Source organism: Pyrus communis, chromosome 6 (assembly GCF_963583255.1).
Source record: "Pyrus communis chromosome 6, drPyrComm1.1, whole genome shotgun sequence".
Classification (NCBI taxonomy): Eukaryota; Viridiplantae; Streptophyta; class Magnoliopsida; order Rosales; family Rosaceae; genus Pyrus; species Pyrus communis.
In genome coordinates, this window is record NC_084808.1 from 17221654 (window position 1) to 17239065 (window position 17412).

Sequence of the window (17412 nt, forward strand, 5' to 3'; positions counted from 1 at the left end):
TTAAAAATATTATAATATTTACCCTATTAAAAAAAAAAAAAAAAAAACTAAAACCCAGAAACTTATTCCCCCCCCCCCCCCGACCCACCTCCCTCTCCTCCATTCTTTACCTCCCCTCCCATCCAAAAACCCACCCCATCCCACCCCTATCTTGGAGACTGCCGGCGAGTGTCTCTACAAATCGATCGGCGATAGGAAGAGGAAGAAGAAGAGAAAGGAGTGCATGAGATTAGGGTTAGGGTTTGAAGCTTCACAGAGAAGCTCATCTCCTAGAGAGAGAGAGAAAGAAGAAGAAGAGCGGAGGAAGAAGCAATAGAAATGGTGAGTGAGGAGAGGACTGAGAAGCGGACTTTTGGGAGGGGTGATGGGAGATGGGAGAAGGGTATGAGTTCGGGTGGGATTTTTGGGGGTGGGTGATGATGGATGGGAGAGGGAGGTGATGGGTGGGGAAGACAATTTCTGGGCTCTATTTATTTATTTATTTATTTTTAAATAGGATAAATATTATAATATTATAATGCATAAAAATATATTTATTTTTGCCACATAGCACAAATTTGACAGCCACGTCAGCTTTTAACGGATTAATGGATAGAAAATATAACGGATGTATTATATTGAAATAAAATAGTAATTGATGTATGAAAGTGAAATGTTTTAAAGATGTTGTATGATGTTGCAATAGACCTCAAACCTGAGGTGGTAAAATGTAATTTACCCATAATTAAATATATATGTATAGAAATAAACGAGCAAAAACGCCCGAGCTCCGCTGTAGGGAGTGACAGAAGTATGATATTGTACCATATGATTTATTTTGCTATTCCTATTCCTTTTTCACATCATGTGCAAAAAATGTAAACTCCAAGCAAGAGATTAACTTCGGTGCATAATTGTTAAAAATGAGTATAAATAAACTAACTTGTAATCACAGCAACAATCCATATTACAGATCAGAAATAAACACTGACTAAAAAGCGTTCATCCATGCTTACAAAAAGAAAGCACATAAACAGTTTGCAGTATAGCAAAGTCCATAGCCAACAAAAATAGGCATATTGTAGCATCATATATTTTAAGATATGCCATCCAACTTTCCGTTTAATAATATAATAACACGCAAAATTTCAAGATACAAAACTCTAACAATAGAAAGGACACAGTGAATGACGATAAACACGTTATATCGTAAAAGAAAACTACCTCAACATACCATCCATCCACCACAAATACCTCTAAAGAGTAGCCATCGGCCGCCAAGAAGACGTGCTTCACAGATGTAAAGTCCTAAATTCGTAGGGAAGGAAGAAAGCTACAGAAAAATGACATAAGTTAGAAAGATGCAACCATACTATGGTTCCACTTCTGCATTTATCTTGGATTCAACAACATAAACAACCGATATAATATGTATCAAATGTACTAAATAGTCTACTACCACCCTTAAATGCATTTTCCACTTATTTCAAAGTTTTATGGCTATGGATTTATAACTTTATATTATACAAAAGAAATTATAATGACAAAGAACTCTTCACATACAACGTCTTCTTTCAATTATATTTAATACCCAAGCCTACTGTATTGAGGTGCAATCATGTTAAGAGTCTAGACTCTAGAATTGACACAAAAACATCTGATGGAGAATCATAAAACATGAATGAGAATTCGAAGCTTCGAACCTGAATGAACTTCCTGCTTCATGGAATGCTGCATTACCATTTGCATAACACAACTCTTAATTACTTTTCGTAGATTCGACATCTCACGGTAGAGTTTCTCCATCTGCCCTCGCATGTTGCATTTGAATTCCATTTCCTGCAAGTTCAGTAGAGTTATGGAGTTAATTCTAACTGAACGTGGACAGACCAGCCAATCAACATTTGGTTAATTGTAATTGTAAGTCTAGTTCGGGTTTTTTTTGAGAAGAAGTAAGTCTAGTTCTGGTAATCAAGTAAAAAACTTCGTATTGAATAACCAGACATATTTACACATTATATTCCTCTCCTTGGTTTCCTACAAAATACATTTTAGGATTAATACCACAATGAAATACATGCAAACATCAATTACCATATATACATTATTTGCACAAAAACTGATTTCAGAACTATTCAATTCAACATTATAACAATATAGTTTCCATTAGGCGCACAATATCATCTAATAGCCCTTAACAATACATATGTAAAATAAAAAAAAGGATATACGTCACTGAAACAGTGTTTAGTGATTGTGCTAGGAGTAGACATTTTATACTTCTCTCTGTGGTTGAATTGAGAAAAAGAAAAGAAAAAAAAAACCCTAAAGTCCAGCAATCAAGAAATAGCACCATGACCATAGATTCATAATTAATCGCATGCAGAGGCGAGGAGGAATCGTTTGAGACCAATCTAGAGGCCGACTGTCGCTGGAATTGTTGAGAAACACATCGAAAAACTTGAACCCTATATCCAAGTTGTGGTTCACAACTAAATTTATAAATTTCACATAATCATGAGACATCATTACATTATTTAAATTCTTCAAGATAACGGGCTCATGTAATCATCAACTCACAGTTTTAATAATGAAACAGTCCTAACAATATTAAAGGCTTGAAAATGAAATATATAAAATTCAAAAGGAATCAAAACTATTAAAAATTCCAACTTTTCTCAACAACTATTTAGCAAAGGATCAAACATTCATTCCATGAAACAAATTTGAGAAAAAAAGACGAACTAAATTTAAGTTCGATAGAGGTGACAGTTGCTTACCCAGAAACCCAAACCAAATCCCCAAAAGTTCACGCACAAAAACCCTAGAAATTACCAGAATTAACGCTTCACTAGAATCATCCACAAAGCTACAACTTTGATCATCGTCACCGATTTCCATCACTGGATTCACATGATACGGGTGCATAATGTTCCAGCTATACAAGGTTGATAATAAGCATCTATATATGATCTTGACTTCCTCGAAACTTGAATTTAAGATATTTTGAGAGCATGTTTAAAGTGCTAGCAATTTCGACTGGACTTCATACTTCTTTATGGTTAGAAAAAATGTAGCAATAAATCTTAAATGATAGTGCATACGATTTCAGCGTAGATCGGTTCACCAGTTTCAGCAAAACAAGGCTCCAATAGCTTGACTGCACATACCTTCCGGTGTTATTTCTCTGACAGGTTGATCAAATGTGATGTTACCGTCTGACTGCTTCCTATCGCACTCATTAACAGATTCCATCTCTGTGTCCGGGGAAGAAGAGTCATCTGATGAAATAACATCCACCTGCTCATCCCAGGGAGCCGCCCTCTTCATAGTATCTGGACTGTAAACCTGCATACAACATCACTCACTCAGCATTCTCATGGATTACAAAACTAAAGAGCAAGCTGAAATAAAATAACCATCAGTTAATTTCTGCAGCACACAGCACCCACCACCATGAAGCATCATTTCGATAAATAAGCTACACGGAAGGTTTGCAGAGAGAACTATCAATATCATCGGGTTTTTTCGCTAATCTTCAAATACAAAGAGTAAAAAACAATGGCGTCCCGATGAAACTAGATGCATAACAATACCTGCTGCTAAATTCAAAATCATGGCTGCCCACGGGGTAACAACAACTGTCCCAAAAAATTTCCTATTCCCAATTCCCAAGGGCAAGAACTAAAACCTAAACAGATAAATTAGGACATGAATTATGGATAAAAGGCAGGCAATAAACTGGCAGTCTCTAAAGCTAATCTAATCTGGACTACCAAAATCATGAACAATCAATTTTCTATCCTTTCAATTTCTACATAGCACCCATTTCCTTCCTCCAAATGGGTCTTACAAATTTCCACTTGGTTCTATCAATTTTGTTAGAATTAACAATTCTGCGGAGCATTTTGGCAGTGAATTTCAGCGACCCATTTGCCTAATTAGTTTGCGATTATATGGTATTTTAAAAAAGTTCAAAAATTTAACTCACACATTCTCCACAAACACCTGATTCTTCAAAATTTTCCAAAAATGGAGAAGTGAATCACCCAATTTTCTTAATTAAAGAAAGAACAAAAAAAATCAGTTTTCTTTTTGGTCAAATTCGAAGACCGAATGAAGAAGTAAGTGAATTTTCTCAGAGGAGGGGTGAGAGAGAGGGAGAGAGACAGAGAGCGCGCAGCGGGGGACTGACCTCTAAACAGCAAAGCAGAAACGGATTTTTGTGGTGATGTCAACTGTTTTCAGTCAGTTTTACGAATTCGGTCTAATTAGCAATACGAAAGTACCGCAGAGGGGACTGAGGAGAGAGAGAGTTCCACTTTCGGCTCCATCTCTGACCCGTCCGTATGCTTAATCAGCATCTGGGCCGCCCCGCCCCGACCCTAATATATGTATGGGCAGACACTTAATGGAAACGACTTTCAATTTTTTTAAAGAAGATATTAACGAAAATTTTCAAGTACCGTTTGTTTTTATGCTATTATTTATTTTATTTTTTATTTTATCGTTATTGTTAAAATTTAAAAATTTTAAATTATTTTTATTATTATTATTATTTTTTTTTAACTCTTTTGAACGCTCGCTTTTATATAATTGTGCACTGTTGTTGCCTTCTTACGCGTGCTTTCCTCCTCTCTCAACTCTTTTCAACGCTTTCAAGCACTCTGAACGACAAAACCACCGCTTGCTCCTCCACCAGTTCACCCAGTCCACCGCCACCACTGCAACCTCTTCACCCAAATCCGACTAAGGGCGCCACAACAAACGTGTGAATCTTCCTGCACCACCGGTCTCCGCTATGTTTTCCAAAACCCGCTTGGCTGAAGGTAAGCGAATTTGGTGTTCTGGATTATATTGGAATTGAAATAGGTTTGGTTTCATTAACTTTTTGGGTTATTAAATATGTATGCTCTGATGTTTTTGTAATTTGAGTTTGGATTGGAATTTAATTTTGATTTACAAATTTCTGATAAAACCTCAACAAGAAATGTAGGAACGTGTATTTTTTTTTTTTTTTTTGGGTTTCTTTCTTCTGATTTTTTGGGTTTTCATCTGGGTTATTTTCTGAACATGCTCCATTTATTTTACGCTTGGTTTCGTATACCCTGCAGCAGTCAAATAAATAACCTTACAGAACCAGACGCCACTGAAATGGCGAGTGGCATATATGTTTATTTCTATGATTTCAAATCTGGGTTTTAGATATATTTCTTTGTTTTGGTTAATTACGGAATTTTGGCTCCCAATTTCTTAAAACTTTAGAATTTTTTTTGCTATTTAGTGTGAGAATATGGGCCCAAGATTGGATTCTTCCAATTTCTGGGCAGGGAAAACAGGTGACAGTAGAGAATTCCAACTTCTTTGTGGTGGAAATCATAGTTTCATTTTAGATTTTCTTTTGGGTTTATGAAATGAGTTGGAATGATGTCTCGTGATTATGTGAATGTTTTTAAATTTAGTTGTGAACCTAATAATCTAATCGTGGCTCATGATTATGTGAATATTAATAAATGTAGTTGTGAACCAGAACCTGGGTATCAACCAAGGACTGACTGCGGGAGGGTTCAAGTTTTCCGACGTGATTGTTAATTTCTGTAATTTAATCATTTTGAGTTCTTATTTTTTATAATTCTGTTTTTGTAGGAATTATTGTTAATTGTTATGTTGAATTTCAGGCATGAAGCTAGGAGAGGGTTTTCGTCTGCACCAATAAGTAAAAGATTCGATTTTTTCACTCTAGAGACTGTGGATGGCATCTGTGTAGCCATTATAGGGTTCATAAACGAGCAGAACACTATCTAAAATGGGATTCCTTCTGAGGTAGTACTCGATGTTTGCTAATATTGCTCTTCTTTACTGATTTCGGTTGACATTGTGAATGTAGTTTACTTTTGAATGTTTTTCGGTACAAATTTAGTTTCCAATTTTGGGTTTGCTTGGATATGAATATATGCATTTGAGAGATTTGGGGAATCACAAATCTTGGAGGTATTGAGTTTTGTGAACCGTCTTTTAATTCAGTTCATATTGGGATATTGATGCTGTGAACTGTCAATTAGTGGTAACTTAGTATATTAGCTATGAATATTGGCATTAAGTATAATTATGGAGAATGTGAAATTACCCTTTTGTTGCTGTGAACTAGGAATAACAAAAACAATTAGATTATATAAGATGATACTTGTGGCATTCCCCTCAGTGGAGCGCGGGTGTTTTTGCTAGTTTAATCTACACTAAAACCCAAAACACTCTGAAACACTGTTCATAAGCAGAGTGTTCTTCCTGTTTTACCCCTGCTAAGTTTGCATTATTACGTTTTTACATGGACAAAAATGCCCCGCACTCATCTCTTTCCTCCTGATTTCTTCCTGCCTGGCCGTTGTCTTGTTTTCCAATTAAAAATCTTGTGTGACTTCTCCTCACCAAGCAGCCACTCTGCTGCAGATCTTTCAAGTTGAAGTTCCTCTCCTTCAACCTTTGCATGTTGGGATTTCACATCAACAACATCTCCCCATAGCCTAGGAGCTTTGTTCGGATTCAAGCTTTCCGACGGTAATTGGACGATTCCTCCGACACACGCCATTAAGGTTAGTCTGAAACGATTCCTACCTTATTAACCTATTGCATGTCAAAATCGGCTTCAAATTTGTGATTTAATATAATTCGACTTTTGAAAAAATTTCATGATTTTGTCTAATCCAATTTAACGGTTAGAAATTTCGCCTGGGGATTGCAATTTCATCTGCTCCAAACAAGTAGATTCTTTTTATTCTGAATTTAGAAAATTATATTCGAATTTGTTTTACATCTGATTCAGTTGGATTTAGGGGTTGTGTTTTAGTTTTTGCTGGCCTAAGTTATATATAAAGAAAAAAGAGTGATTTTTTTTGTGTCGTTAAGAGTTCATCAGGATCATAGACACGAGTCTGATTTATCAAGTAAGATGGCGAGTCCTCTTGCATTCATATAATTACATTTGTGAGCTGCTTTTCTGGGTTTTTGTTGATTTTTGTTGTTTATTTGGTATATACAAGAAGAGTGGCACCGCCTCAAACATTATCAATCTCATAACACTTAGGCCAATCTAACCATTTATTTTGAGCACATCATAAAACATATGAAAACGGGGTTTTTCAAGTCAATTTTTTGTTGGCATGTTGTTGTTCATGTAAGTGTTGATTGATAAATGCGAGTGTTTTTGGCATTTTATGACAAAGAAGAAGAATAGTATGTATGCTATAACATTATGAGTCAGAGAACTGAGACATGTGAATTGTATGGAGGTAAGCAACAATTATGTGAATTTTATTTTATTTTTTTTGCTAAAAAGATTGTGTGACTTTTTGATATATTGTTCGTTACAAAACAAGGAAGAATAAGAAGAAAATGATATGATCTCATACTATTCGACTTTGTTACAAGCAATATTGTTTGTGAAATAGTTGTGTTAAGATATTGGAGAAAATTAAAAATATTTAAAATTAATTTTGAGTTGTTTCTCATTCTCCAGATGAAATCCGGATGTCAATTCTCAAGATCAATGGTGCCACAAAGTGGCATATGAAGCAATTCTCTTGTTAAAATTAAAATTCCTTCGGGACGCTTCAGTTTCCGCTTTAAGCCATCCGTCTACATATTCGAATCTCACCTACCAAGCACTGGCGCCTCCTTCAAAATGCTTCGAAGCTTCCAAAACCCCAATCTCTACTCCATTTCCAAAACCCACTTCAAACTCCTGCATTACTTCTTATCCAATCACTTATGCACCACAACCGAGCCGACCCAAGTACCCGAGTCACCTGACCTTCCGAATTGGGTTAAATTCTTGGACACCAAGCACCCAGAAGCTGCAAGTTCAGACGAAGATTTTGTCATCCCTTCACTTGCCAAGTGGGTTGAAGCCCCGATGCTCAAAGACCCCAGAAAAGCCGTCAAGCTCCCGATTGTCGAGATTGCGGATACCGACATAGACATAATTAGTAAAGTTTTGAAAAACCAGCACCCGTCACCAGAAAATGTAGCTCAAGTTCTAAGTGGGATTGTTTTGGATTTGTCAAACGGTTTGGTGGAACGGGTTTTGAGGAGGTTTAGCAATGAATGGGTTCCGGCTTTCGGGTTTTTCACTTGGGCAAAAACGCAAACAAGTTATAGGCATGCGCCAGAGGTGTACAATTTTATGGTTGACATCTTGGGGAAGGCCGAGAAGTTTGACATTATGTGGGATTTGGTCGTAGAAATGGACCAAATTGGAGAAAGGTATGTTAGTTTGGATACGATGAGTAAGGTGATGAGGAGGCTTGCTAGGGCTGGTAGGTACAAGGAGGCAATCGATGCATTTCGAGGAATCGAGCGATTTGGAGTGAGCAAAGATGTGTTGTCTTTGAACGTTCTGATGGGTGCATTGGTGAAGGAGCGAAGCGTTGAGCTTGCCCACGAAGTTTTCTTGGAGTTTAAGGAATCTATACCTTTGAATGTTAGTACTTTCAATGTTTTGATACATGGGTGGTGCAAATACAGGAACTTGGACATTGCTAGGAAGACAATGGAGGAGATGGAGAAGCACAACTTTAAACCCGATGTTTTCTCGTATACCTCTTTGATTGAAGCTTACTGTAACGACAAGGATTTTCGCAAAGTTGCCGAAGTTCTTGGCGAGATGAAGGACAAGGGTTGTGAGCCAAATGCCGTGACTTATACCATCATAATGCATGCTTTAGGGAAGGCAAGGGAGATAACTAAAGCTTTGGAGATTTACGAGAAGATGAAAATGAGTGGTTGTATTCCAGATACTTCATTTTATAGCTCGTTGATTTTCCTCCTTGGTAAAGCCGGTAGGCTCAAGGATGTTCAGGAAATAGTTGAGGACATGGAAAAGCAAGGTATAAAGCTGGACGTTTTGGCATATAATACCTTGATTAATATAGCGTCTACGCATTCACAGGAAGAGGTTGCTCTCAAATGGCTCAAGAAAATGGAGGAGGATTCGTGCAAGCCGGATCTCAAGACCTATGCTCCGCTGTTGAAGTTATTCTGCAGAAAGAAAAGGATGAGGGTGCTTTGCTTTTTGTTAGATCACATGTTTAAGAACGACATTGGCATTGAAGGTGGAACTTATGCACTCTTGGTACGCGGGCTGTGTATGAACGGTAAACTTGCAACCGCTTGCTCCTTCTTTGAGGAGATGGTATTGAAGGGTTTTGCTCCGAAGGACAGCACATACAGTATGTTGATAAAGGAATTGGAGGGGAAGAGTATGCAGAAAGAGAAGAAACATATTGAGACGTTGATGTTGCAGGCAAGAGGGCAAGAGATAATAGGCAACGATTCCGCAATGTCTAATGTTGAAGAGAGTAATGCACAAGGGCCATGTATTTGTGTGATGTAAGCAATTTAATGGCCCGGACGTGCCCTTAAGAGTTTAAGCGAACTTAACAGGTTGATCTGAGCCACTTAAAAGACAATGTATTCAGACTTTGTTTAGAGCTTAGGGGTAACAGAGATGTATTTATTCGGAGTAAGCAATTTAGAGCATTTTGTTGTGCAAAGTTTGTCTTGTGATTTTCTACTCAATTAATCTTAAAACCTTGTTTGGTGAGAATTTCCTTGTAATTTCCCCATAAAATTGAAAGAAAAAAAAGAATATAAAATTGGAGAGATCCGCTGTGAACTTGTATCCATCAATTTAATTGCCATTACTGTCATCCATGTTTGCCTACATAACAAGAATAATCTAATGATTTGAATAATCCAATGATTTGATTTCCTTTGCTACATAATTACAAAATTAAACTGCTTTTCAGGCTGTTAAAAATTAAAAAGTAGTGAACTTTTCTTCAAAGATTGGAGCTTAGTGATTTGTGTGAGAAGACGCATGAATGGTTCAACTGACCACCGAGGAGAAGGAATGGACACACCTAAAGACAATAAATCTCACAAGTACGGTCTGGCTTTCCGGGACAATAGTAAAGTTGAGGGAGTACGTGAGGCTAATCTCTTGCTTCTCGGCTTCTGCCATCCTAACCTCTCCAGAAAGTCTTCGATCAACCTACAATTTCGAAGTAGAACAGATTAGAGATTCCAAGCAATTGAAGACAGAAAAACCAATACCAGTTACAAGTGAACTCACATGCTGCAGATGGACTTCTGTGTAGATGCAAGCTCGCGGTCAGGAAATGATTCCTCCAATCGGAAACTCAACCAAACGTATAAATCCAAAACCTTCAATTTTGGCACCAACAGAAAACTTATCAGAAGCTCACCTCACAGAAAACTTATATCTTTTGGTTCCTAGTCTTACTATTGAACAAATAGTACATACGAGGATACCTTCAGGTAAAGTGAGAATTAAAATGATTACCACATCTGAATCTTACAGGCTACAATTTAGTAATTTCCATCGACTGGGGGTGAACATTCCACTGGTGAAATTTGGAAGTTAAAACCCCATTTGTCCCACAAAATTGGCAATCCAAACAAACTATATTACCTTGTGAATGGATTCAAGCTCCTTGAGTGCAGCTTCCGTTTTTGGTACCTTAAGTGATCCTGGTGTGAATATTTCCCGGAGCCGAACAATGCCCTTTTGTGCATAATTTTGTGCAAACTATAAAAGGACAGAATGGTTATCATGATTTCCGATAAAGAACAAACAATTCACAACACTCATGAACAGTATTACAATGTTACCTGCGTAAGACCCTGGGATGAAATTTCGTCATCCATGTCAACTGGGCTGCAAATCACAATGATGAATAAATCTGAATTCGAGAAAGGTACAGAAATCTACCAACCATGCATGGCGAACTAAATTTTACAAAGGCAAACTCGGGCAGAAGTTTTTACCTTATGCAGAAAAGGTACTTATCATGCAACCCAAGAGGCAATGCATCAATAACAGCAGCAACTTTCTGATCAAAGTGAAGGTGGAAGCAACAGAGGGAGAAAAAAAAATTACCAAACTCAGTTGTCGTACGTGATTTTCAAGAAGAAATATAGCATTGAGGTTGACAGGCATACCAATACTTCTTCACAGTCAGCAATAAAATAATTGTCTGATAATTTGGCATGCTCTAAAAAATGTTCCTGTCAACACGTAGGAGAAGAAAATGATATGTAAATATATATATATATATAAAACAAGAGGATTAAAATTCAGTTAAATAGACCGTCAAACAATCAAATTAATTCTTCATTAGATGATAATTTAAGTTTTGGTTGAAGTTGTCATAGACTCATAGCAAACACAAAATGAGCAGTTTTGGATTCAACTCGAAATGTATCACCTAAAAAGTTCAGATCCACTTAGATAGACCGCACTATTCTGAAATCATCTATATCTTTGGGTTCAACGAGCAGCCATAACCAAATTGCTATCGGTGTGAAGCACAACTGAAATTTAATCACATAATAGCTCTATAATTTCCCTTGTGCCTCACCCATGGCCACTGAGCCCCCGTGGGTTGTATGCAAGCATTTAAAGATAGAACATATGGCAATATAGAAATGATCAAATGAAACCAACCAGAATTTGGTAGAGGCCGCATTCTGGGTGTAAACGTGAATACATATACATAAGATCAAAGGTAGGAAATAATCCAGCACTCTGCAGTATAACAACAGCACCCGATTAGAAGACAAGTAACACCATACTTAACCACAAACTGACATCTAGAAGTGGATGCAATGAACATTTTCATTATAGTATAATCACCTCAAGAGTCGGAGATGGGGATTCTAGCGATGAATGAAGCAAGGACAAATCATCTGCATTTAAACAAGTCACTTCACCAACAGGAAATTTTGATCCATACCTGCCGGCTCTTCCTGCAATAAAAACCATGTCTGTCCTTATATACAGAATCCACCATTTCGAGGTAAGAGAATAACAAGTTACCATTTGCGCCAAATAACTATAGGTTAGTGCACATTACATAGTTTACGGCATAACACACAACAGCAACTTTATGAACTACAGATACACCTCAATGAAATGGAAAGCTATGATTTTAGTTCTTATTATTAGGCCAAGTTATCCTCCCATTTATGAAATATTTCTGGCGATAGCTAAGAGAGAGACAGTAAGGTGTTCGAGCAAATCAGGGATTCTTAAATGCAGGGGAAATGAATGATGCCCAGATCTCATGAGTTGACTTAAAAAGATAAGGATAGAGCAAAATAGCACTCAAGCTCCATTATCTCTTTTAATGACGATCTACTTGCAAATAGGCTCCTTGCACTAGCATCAGGGTAAAATTCGAATATCAGCTATATACTTAGAAGTCTAACGTATATGCAGCATAACTTAGCCAAAGAAAAGATTACCTGCAATTTGTTTGACCTCTGGTACAGTGAGCTCCCGCATCTCAAAACCATCAAATTTCATCATTGTTGAGAATATGATCCGTGAAATGTTCAGATTAAGACCCATCCCGATGGCATCACTAGCCACGAGAACATCAAACTCGCTGCTTGCATCATTAAACATCGTTGCCTGCAGTCCTAAAGGGTGTATTAACTCAGAAAATGTGGTGATCACAAAAGGTTGAAACTATAAATCAATAATCACGACCGCAAATCCACAACTCAGTAGAAATCTGCATTTACTTTTTCACACATGACAGTAAAAAACTTCTGACTAAAGGAAAACCAATTACAGCATGGCAAGATGAGCTGTATATACACAGGAAAGAACTATACCTGTCTCGTTCGAGTCTCCGGTGGAAGCGAACCATAAACAACCGAACAAAGATGCTTTCCCACAGTTTCAATTTCTTTCTAGCAATACGATAAACGATACAAATTCACTTTGAGAAGTTAGTACAAAATAATGTGGTCAACAGAAGTTGAAACAGCATCAGAACTAAAACATCAAAATGATTTCCTTTCTGCAAGACGAGAAATAAAATTGAATGTTAATATATCAGGGACGTGTGATCTGTTCAGACTCTCGGGTTGACACTCTGGAGAATAGAATGGTGCTTCATCAACCAATGACCATTTTGAACTCAAGATTGTCCTTTAAGTCCCAATTCTTTCAAGTGTCTCTCTTCCCAGCCCCATCTCCCATGTACCACAAAGTAGTGAATCTTCTCACTATCAAGATTCAGAAAAGCTTATTCTGAGACCAATTTTTCTCATCCAACCAACAAACATAAGCCATGCGTCTCGTACAAATATATCCAGTCAATCAGTCTTACAAAATCTATCCTTTAGGTTAACCCAGCCTGTTAGAAACTTGGATGTTACAACTTTTTCCCCCCTCCAGCAAAGATCTTATGTTATATCTGATCTAAGTTCTAGAAACTCTTCTTATCTACCTAAATATAGCTATGCATGAAGCATACCTAGAAAGTTTAAAAGCTCATACCATATTCATACCGTAAGAAAATGAACCTCTGGGAAAAATGTTGAAAAGATATCTTGATAAACATAAACCGCACACACATGCACCTATATATTTCATGGAATACCAAAACAAATACAAGAAACTGCCAATCACTACCTTTAATTTGTATATTTTATGGCGTGAAAAGGTTACAATGCAGTCGCCTGTCCTTATATTAGAAAAAGAGCCGAGAGGAACCTTCATTGGAACAAGAGGCGAAAGTCTCTCATAGAAGTGAACCTAAAGCAAAGCCAAAAACAAGAATACTATGAGGAACAAAGAGAATAACGTGAGACACAAAAAGCAGATCGGCATAGCAATACTGAACGCATAAGACTCATAAAAGCACTTAACCAATACAATATCATTCTAAAGTCAAAACATGAAAATTTCAGATAAATTAGTTATGTTCACCCTATACTTTGTTGAACAATCTAAGGAAAATATGTAGACATTCTCAAATTTCTCGGAATAACATTCAGATTCTTTTGTTCCCTTACTCTTATGCATACAACCGAATTTTAAAAGCGGAAACCAGAATCCAGAATAAATAATATTTGGGATCAGTAAATACAGTAGATGTATTACTGATATATTACTGAATCAAAGTGAAATGAACTTACATATGGATACCATTTGGGATCAGTAAATACTAAATGCATAAAACTTAATTAATAGTTCAAATGTATAAACTCCATGCACAAAGAAAAAAAATCAGTAACAGAGAATTATTTAGCATCCTTAGCACTCTAGTCCAAGAATAACTAAATTACTAAACAAGAAAAACCTTGAACCAATCTAGCTGCAAAATATCCTATTACCTCAACATGATCACCGGTCACTTTTAATATTTCCTGAATAAGAGGAACAGAAGCTGGATCTCCACAAAGGTGAAGTTCATCGGCAGATATTCCTAATAGAGCTCGTGTGAAGGAAAAGCCCCTTGTCTTACAACTCAACATCTGGTCCAAAAGAAGGAACATTAACTTATTAAAATACATAAAGCAATGTTCAGGACCATAGTATTTCGCTATGTGGCAGAATGCATGTTGACTTGCAACCATAAGAAAAATCAGCTATATCAACACAGACCTCTATTAGATGGTAGTATTTTGCTATGTTCAGGCCAATAGTATTTTTCACTAGTCCTTATACCTCAATAATTATGCATTTTCAGTTTTCCACCAAACATGACAATCTCAAATTGAACAACACAAACTGATCTTTAAAATCATTCTGATATATGGTAGGAAGCAAATCCCTAGAGTCCACATAAATAAAACCAACTTGCCTGAATCTCATCAACAACAGCACAATGGTAGCTGGAAGTTACATCAGCCATTTCAACTGTCACAGCCTTGTGTTTTGCACCATCAACCTCGTCTCTCTCTTGTCCTGTAATAAGATCACAAGGAACTTTTGCCTTGTTCAACCGTTTTGCAACCTCCCAAGCCAACAATCTCAGAGGACCACAGTATATTCCTGTAGGGAAGGAAAAAGACCGAACTATGTTCACGGGTGTGTTTGCATTATTATAGCAGTTTTCAATTGATAACTAGGTAAACTATATAATCAATACACTGCAAGTTTAACACTCACAACATACCAGATGGACTTGATTCCAGTCGCTTCAGAGCATTGTACGTCTTACCACTATTTGTGGGACCCATGTGCAGGATAACCTTGCGCTGCTTACTTCGAGCTTTTGGATACCAAGTATGAGGAGAACTGGAATATGACCATATTCAATTACAAGGATAAAACTAAAGGATGTTAGATATGCATGAAAGTAAATTTAACAATAAAAATAGAATACAAAGGGGAAATTGATTCATCGTTGGATCCTAAATTCTAAGCTTTGAGCTACAGCTGTATGTAAACTCAAGCATTGCCTCCATATATCCGCATAATGTACAAAATGACGGACCCAAAATTACAGAGATCCACTAAAAGTTGCGAACTCACATTATATAAAGTCCCAAAATTTTCATCCCGCATACTACAAACTACATTATTAAACAATGACATTTTAAAGTAGCCAAATTAACCAACAAAATCTAAAAGAAAAATATTTCTAAGGTGAAAACACAAAAGAAATAGAAAAAAGAGCAACTCATCTAGAAGAATAGAACACTACACAAGAGAATTGGAAATTGGTAGTTATACTTTGATTCTTAAAAGTCTTACATAATTTACAATTGCATATCCAAGGAAAAACTAGTTTCAATCTTCAATAGTTGTGGGAACAAATTTCTTACGTCAGGTCAGTAAAATCAAACTGCGTTGTACCACTGGAGCTGCTATACTGTTTTGTTTTATCAACAACATTAATCAAAGCCGCGACCTTCAATTCCAAGTGCAGACAAGAGGGCCGCACATTACCTGCTAGACCTGTGGAATTGGAACAATAAGAAACAACATGAAACATCAAATTAGTTGCTGTGACCGTCAGATGATCGACTCAAAAATAAGTCCATCCAGAACTTTAGCTAAAATAAGCAAATACCAAGAAGTCATAATATTCTGTACAGATACTATTGTAAAATCATGTTGGCTATAACAGCTACCGACATTGAAAAATTTGGATCACGAACATTTTAACAGCTATCTCTCTTTCTCTTCAACTCTCCCCACTCTTTTGGAGAGAAATAGAAGTATGGAAAATGAGAAAGTGAGGTTCTGACCTCATTTCTCTCAATCCAAACAAGGATTGCACACACCTCTATCAATGGTAAAAAGATAAAATCAGACTTAAAAGCAATATCTGAACCTATTAGTATAAGCCATACGATTGAACTTGATTTTAACATTTCACTTTCCCTCGTTGCTTAACAAAGTTGGTAAAGCAAAACCGCTTAAGTTTCCAGTACGTAACCCACACGAGAATTGGAGAATGGGGATACATATAAATGTTCCAATTTTCGCAGTAAATTCAAAACATTTGGAAGTATTGACATGTGAAACAAACTACAAATGGTAAATGATGTATTCCTCCTATTGCAAACTATGAAAGTATATTATTGGTACAATTAACATGATCAGATCACCAAGTCAAATGGTTTCATTAGCCTCATGAACGCAGGGGTTAGAAATTTCTCAAATTACTCGAATGAACCATAACGTTTAAAATTAGAACCTTCTTCTAGGCTAACATATCTCAATTCAGATTGAATGCTGAATGCAAAGTTCAATACTTGTGGTCAATTTAATCCCACTACAATCAAATTTCTTAACTTTCATTTATCCTAAAAGAAGAACATTTCAAAACCATGGAAAACAAGAGAAAACAACAACTTATAGCTTGCCTTTTCCCCACCATTTTCTCAGCCGCCAAACACCTTATATGTGCAAAACCAACAAACTGAAACAAAAAATAACAACATATTCCTGCAAAACAAAGGTGGGTTTGGAAGAACATACCCTGGAGAGTGCGAGAAACGCCCACAGATGAAATTCTTCGGGAGAGTATCAACGATGCCGCCATTGTTTCTGGGTTGAGAATTGAGATTCTTGCCAAAACAAAAGAAACTGATGCCAAAAACGCTTCTGTTTTTGCTGCTGTTGTTGCGTTTGTGAGAATTGTCAAACAAAAATTAGAAGAAAAGCAACAATAGAAAAGGTCATGATTTGGTTCTTGTCTCTCGAACACTCAAGGTGCCAAAGCTCGTATCTTCGGGTTCGCTGCCGGACTTGGTTGTACTCACAGAACCATCCGTTTTGGTCCTAAAGTTAGAAATTTGTATTAGAATTGACTATTAAATTACAAACGCTACGAACCCTCATTGTCATTGATGATGATTGGAATTCGGAAAAGATCTCTTTCTTCAAAACTTATTGATCAAGTGATCCAACCTTTAAAATTTGACCTAATAGTTAATAATTATTATACCTATTAAAAGTTTTTACTAACTTCTCTGTTTTTAACTATTGGATCAAAATGTTTAAAATCTGGATCACTTGATCCCTAGACTTTGGAGGAAGAGATCTCTTTCCCCCAATGATTAAGGGTTGAAATTCAAGCATCCTTTTGGACATCTAGGCTTAGG

The 17412-nt window shown here is 36.7% G+C and overlaps 2 protein-coding genes and 1 long non-coding RNA gene across 4 annotated transcripts; 1 reads left to right on the plus strand and 2 right to left on the minus strand.

The window, feature by feature from the left end:
- Positions 1-898: 898 nt before the first annotated feature.
- On the minus strand, positions 899-4237 carry LOC137736487 (uncharacterized). Its single transcript, XR_011068754.1, has 4 exons — positions 4175-4237; positions 3150-3327; positions 1683-1818; positions 899-1312 (listed from the first exon to the last, which is right to left on the minus strand). It is a non-coding gene; the product is annotated as an uncharacterized lncRNA (long non-coding RNA).
- A 359-nt stretch (positions 4238-4596) lies between these two features.
- On the plus strand, positions 4597-9511 carry LOC137737215 (pentatricopeptide repeat-containing protein At3g22670, mitochondrial). 2 transcript variants are annotated; one of them, XM_068476637.1, is made up of 4 exons: positions 4597-4808; positions 5658-5802; positions 6427-6569; positions 7493-9511. In XM_068476637.1, exon 4 carries the CDS (start codon positions 7658-7660, stop codon positions 9365-9367), a length of 1710 nt encoding a protein of 569 aa, XP_068332738.1. In that variant the 5' UTR covers positions 4597-4808; positions 5658-5802; positions 6427-6569; positions 7493-7657; the 3' UTR covers positions 9368-9511. The 2 variants fall into 2 exon arrangements, with proteins under 2 accessions (XP_068332738.1, XP_068332739.1); XM_068476638.1 differs by lacking the exon at positions 4597-4808 and adding an exon at positions 4818-5576.
- A 125-nt stretch (positions 9512-9636) lies between these two features.
- Positions 9637-17117, minus strand: LOC137737214 (DExH-box ATP-dependent RNA helicase DExH16, mitochondrial-like). The gene is made up of 16 exons (XM_068476636.1): positions 16787-17117; positions 15625-15757; positions 14973-15094; positions 14658-14848; positions 14188-14328; positions 13484-13606; positions 12679-12756; positions 12304-12472; positions 11693-11805; positions 11504-11584; positions 10999-11064; positions 10825-10889; positions 10669-10714; positions 10469-10585; positions 10109-10200; positions 9637-10027 (listed from the first exon to the last, which is right to left on the minus strand). The coding sequence occupies exons 1-16, from the start codon at positions 16848-16850 to the stop codon at positions 9913-9915; spliced, it is 1716 nt and encodes a 571-aa protein (XP_068332737.1). The 5' UTR covers positions 16851-17117; the 3' UTR covers positions 9637-9912.
- Between the last annotated feature and the right edge of the window lie 295 nt (positions 17118-17412).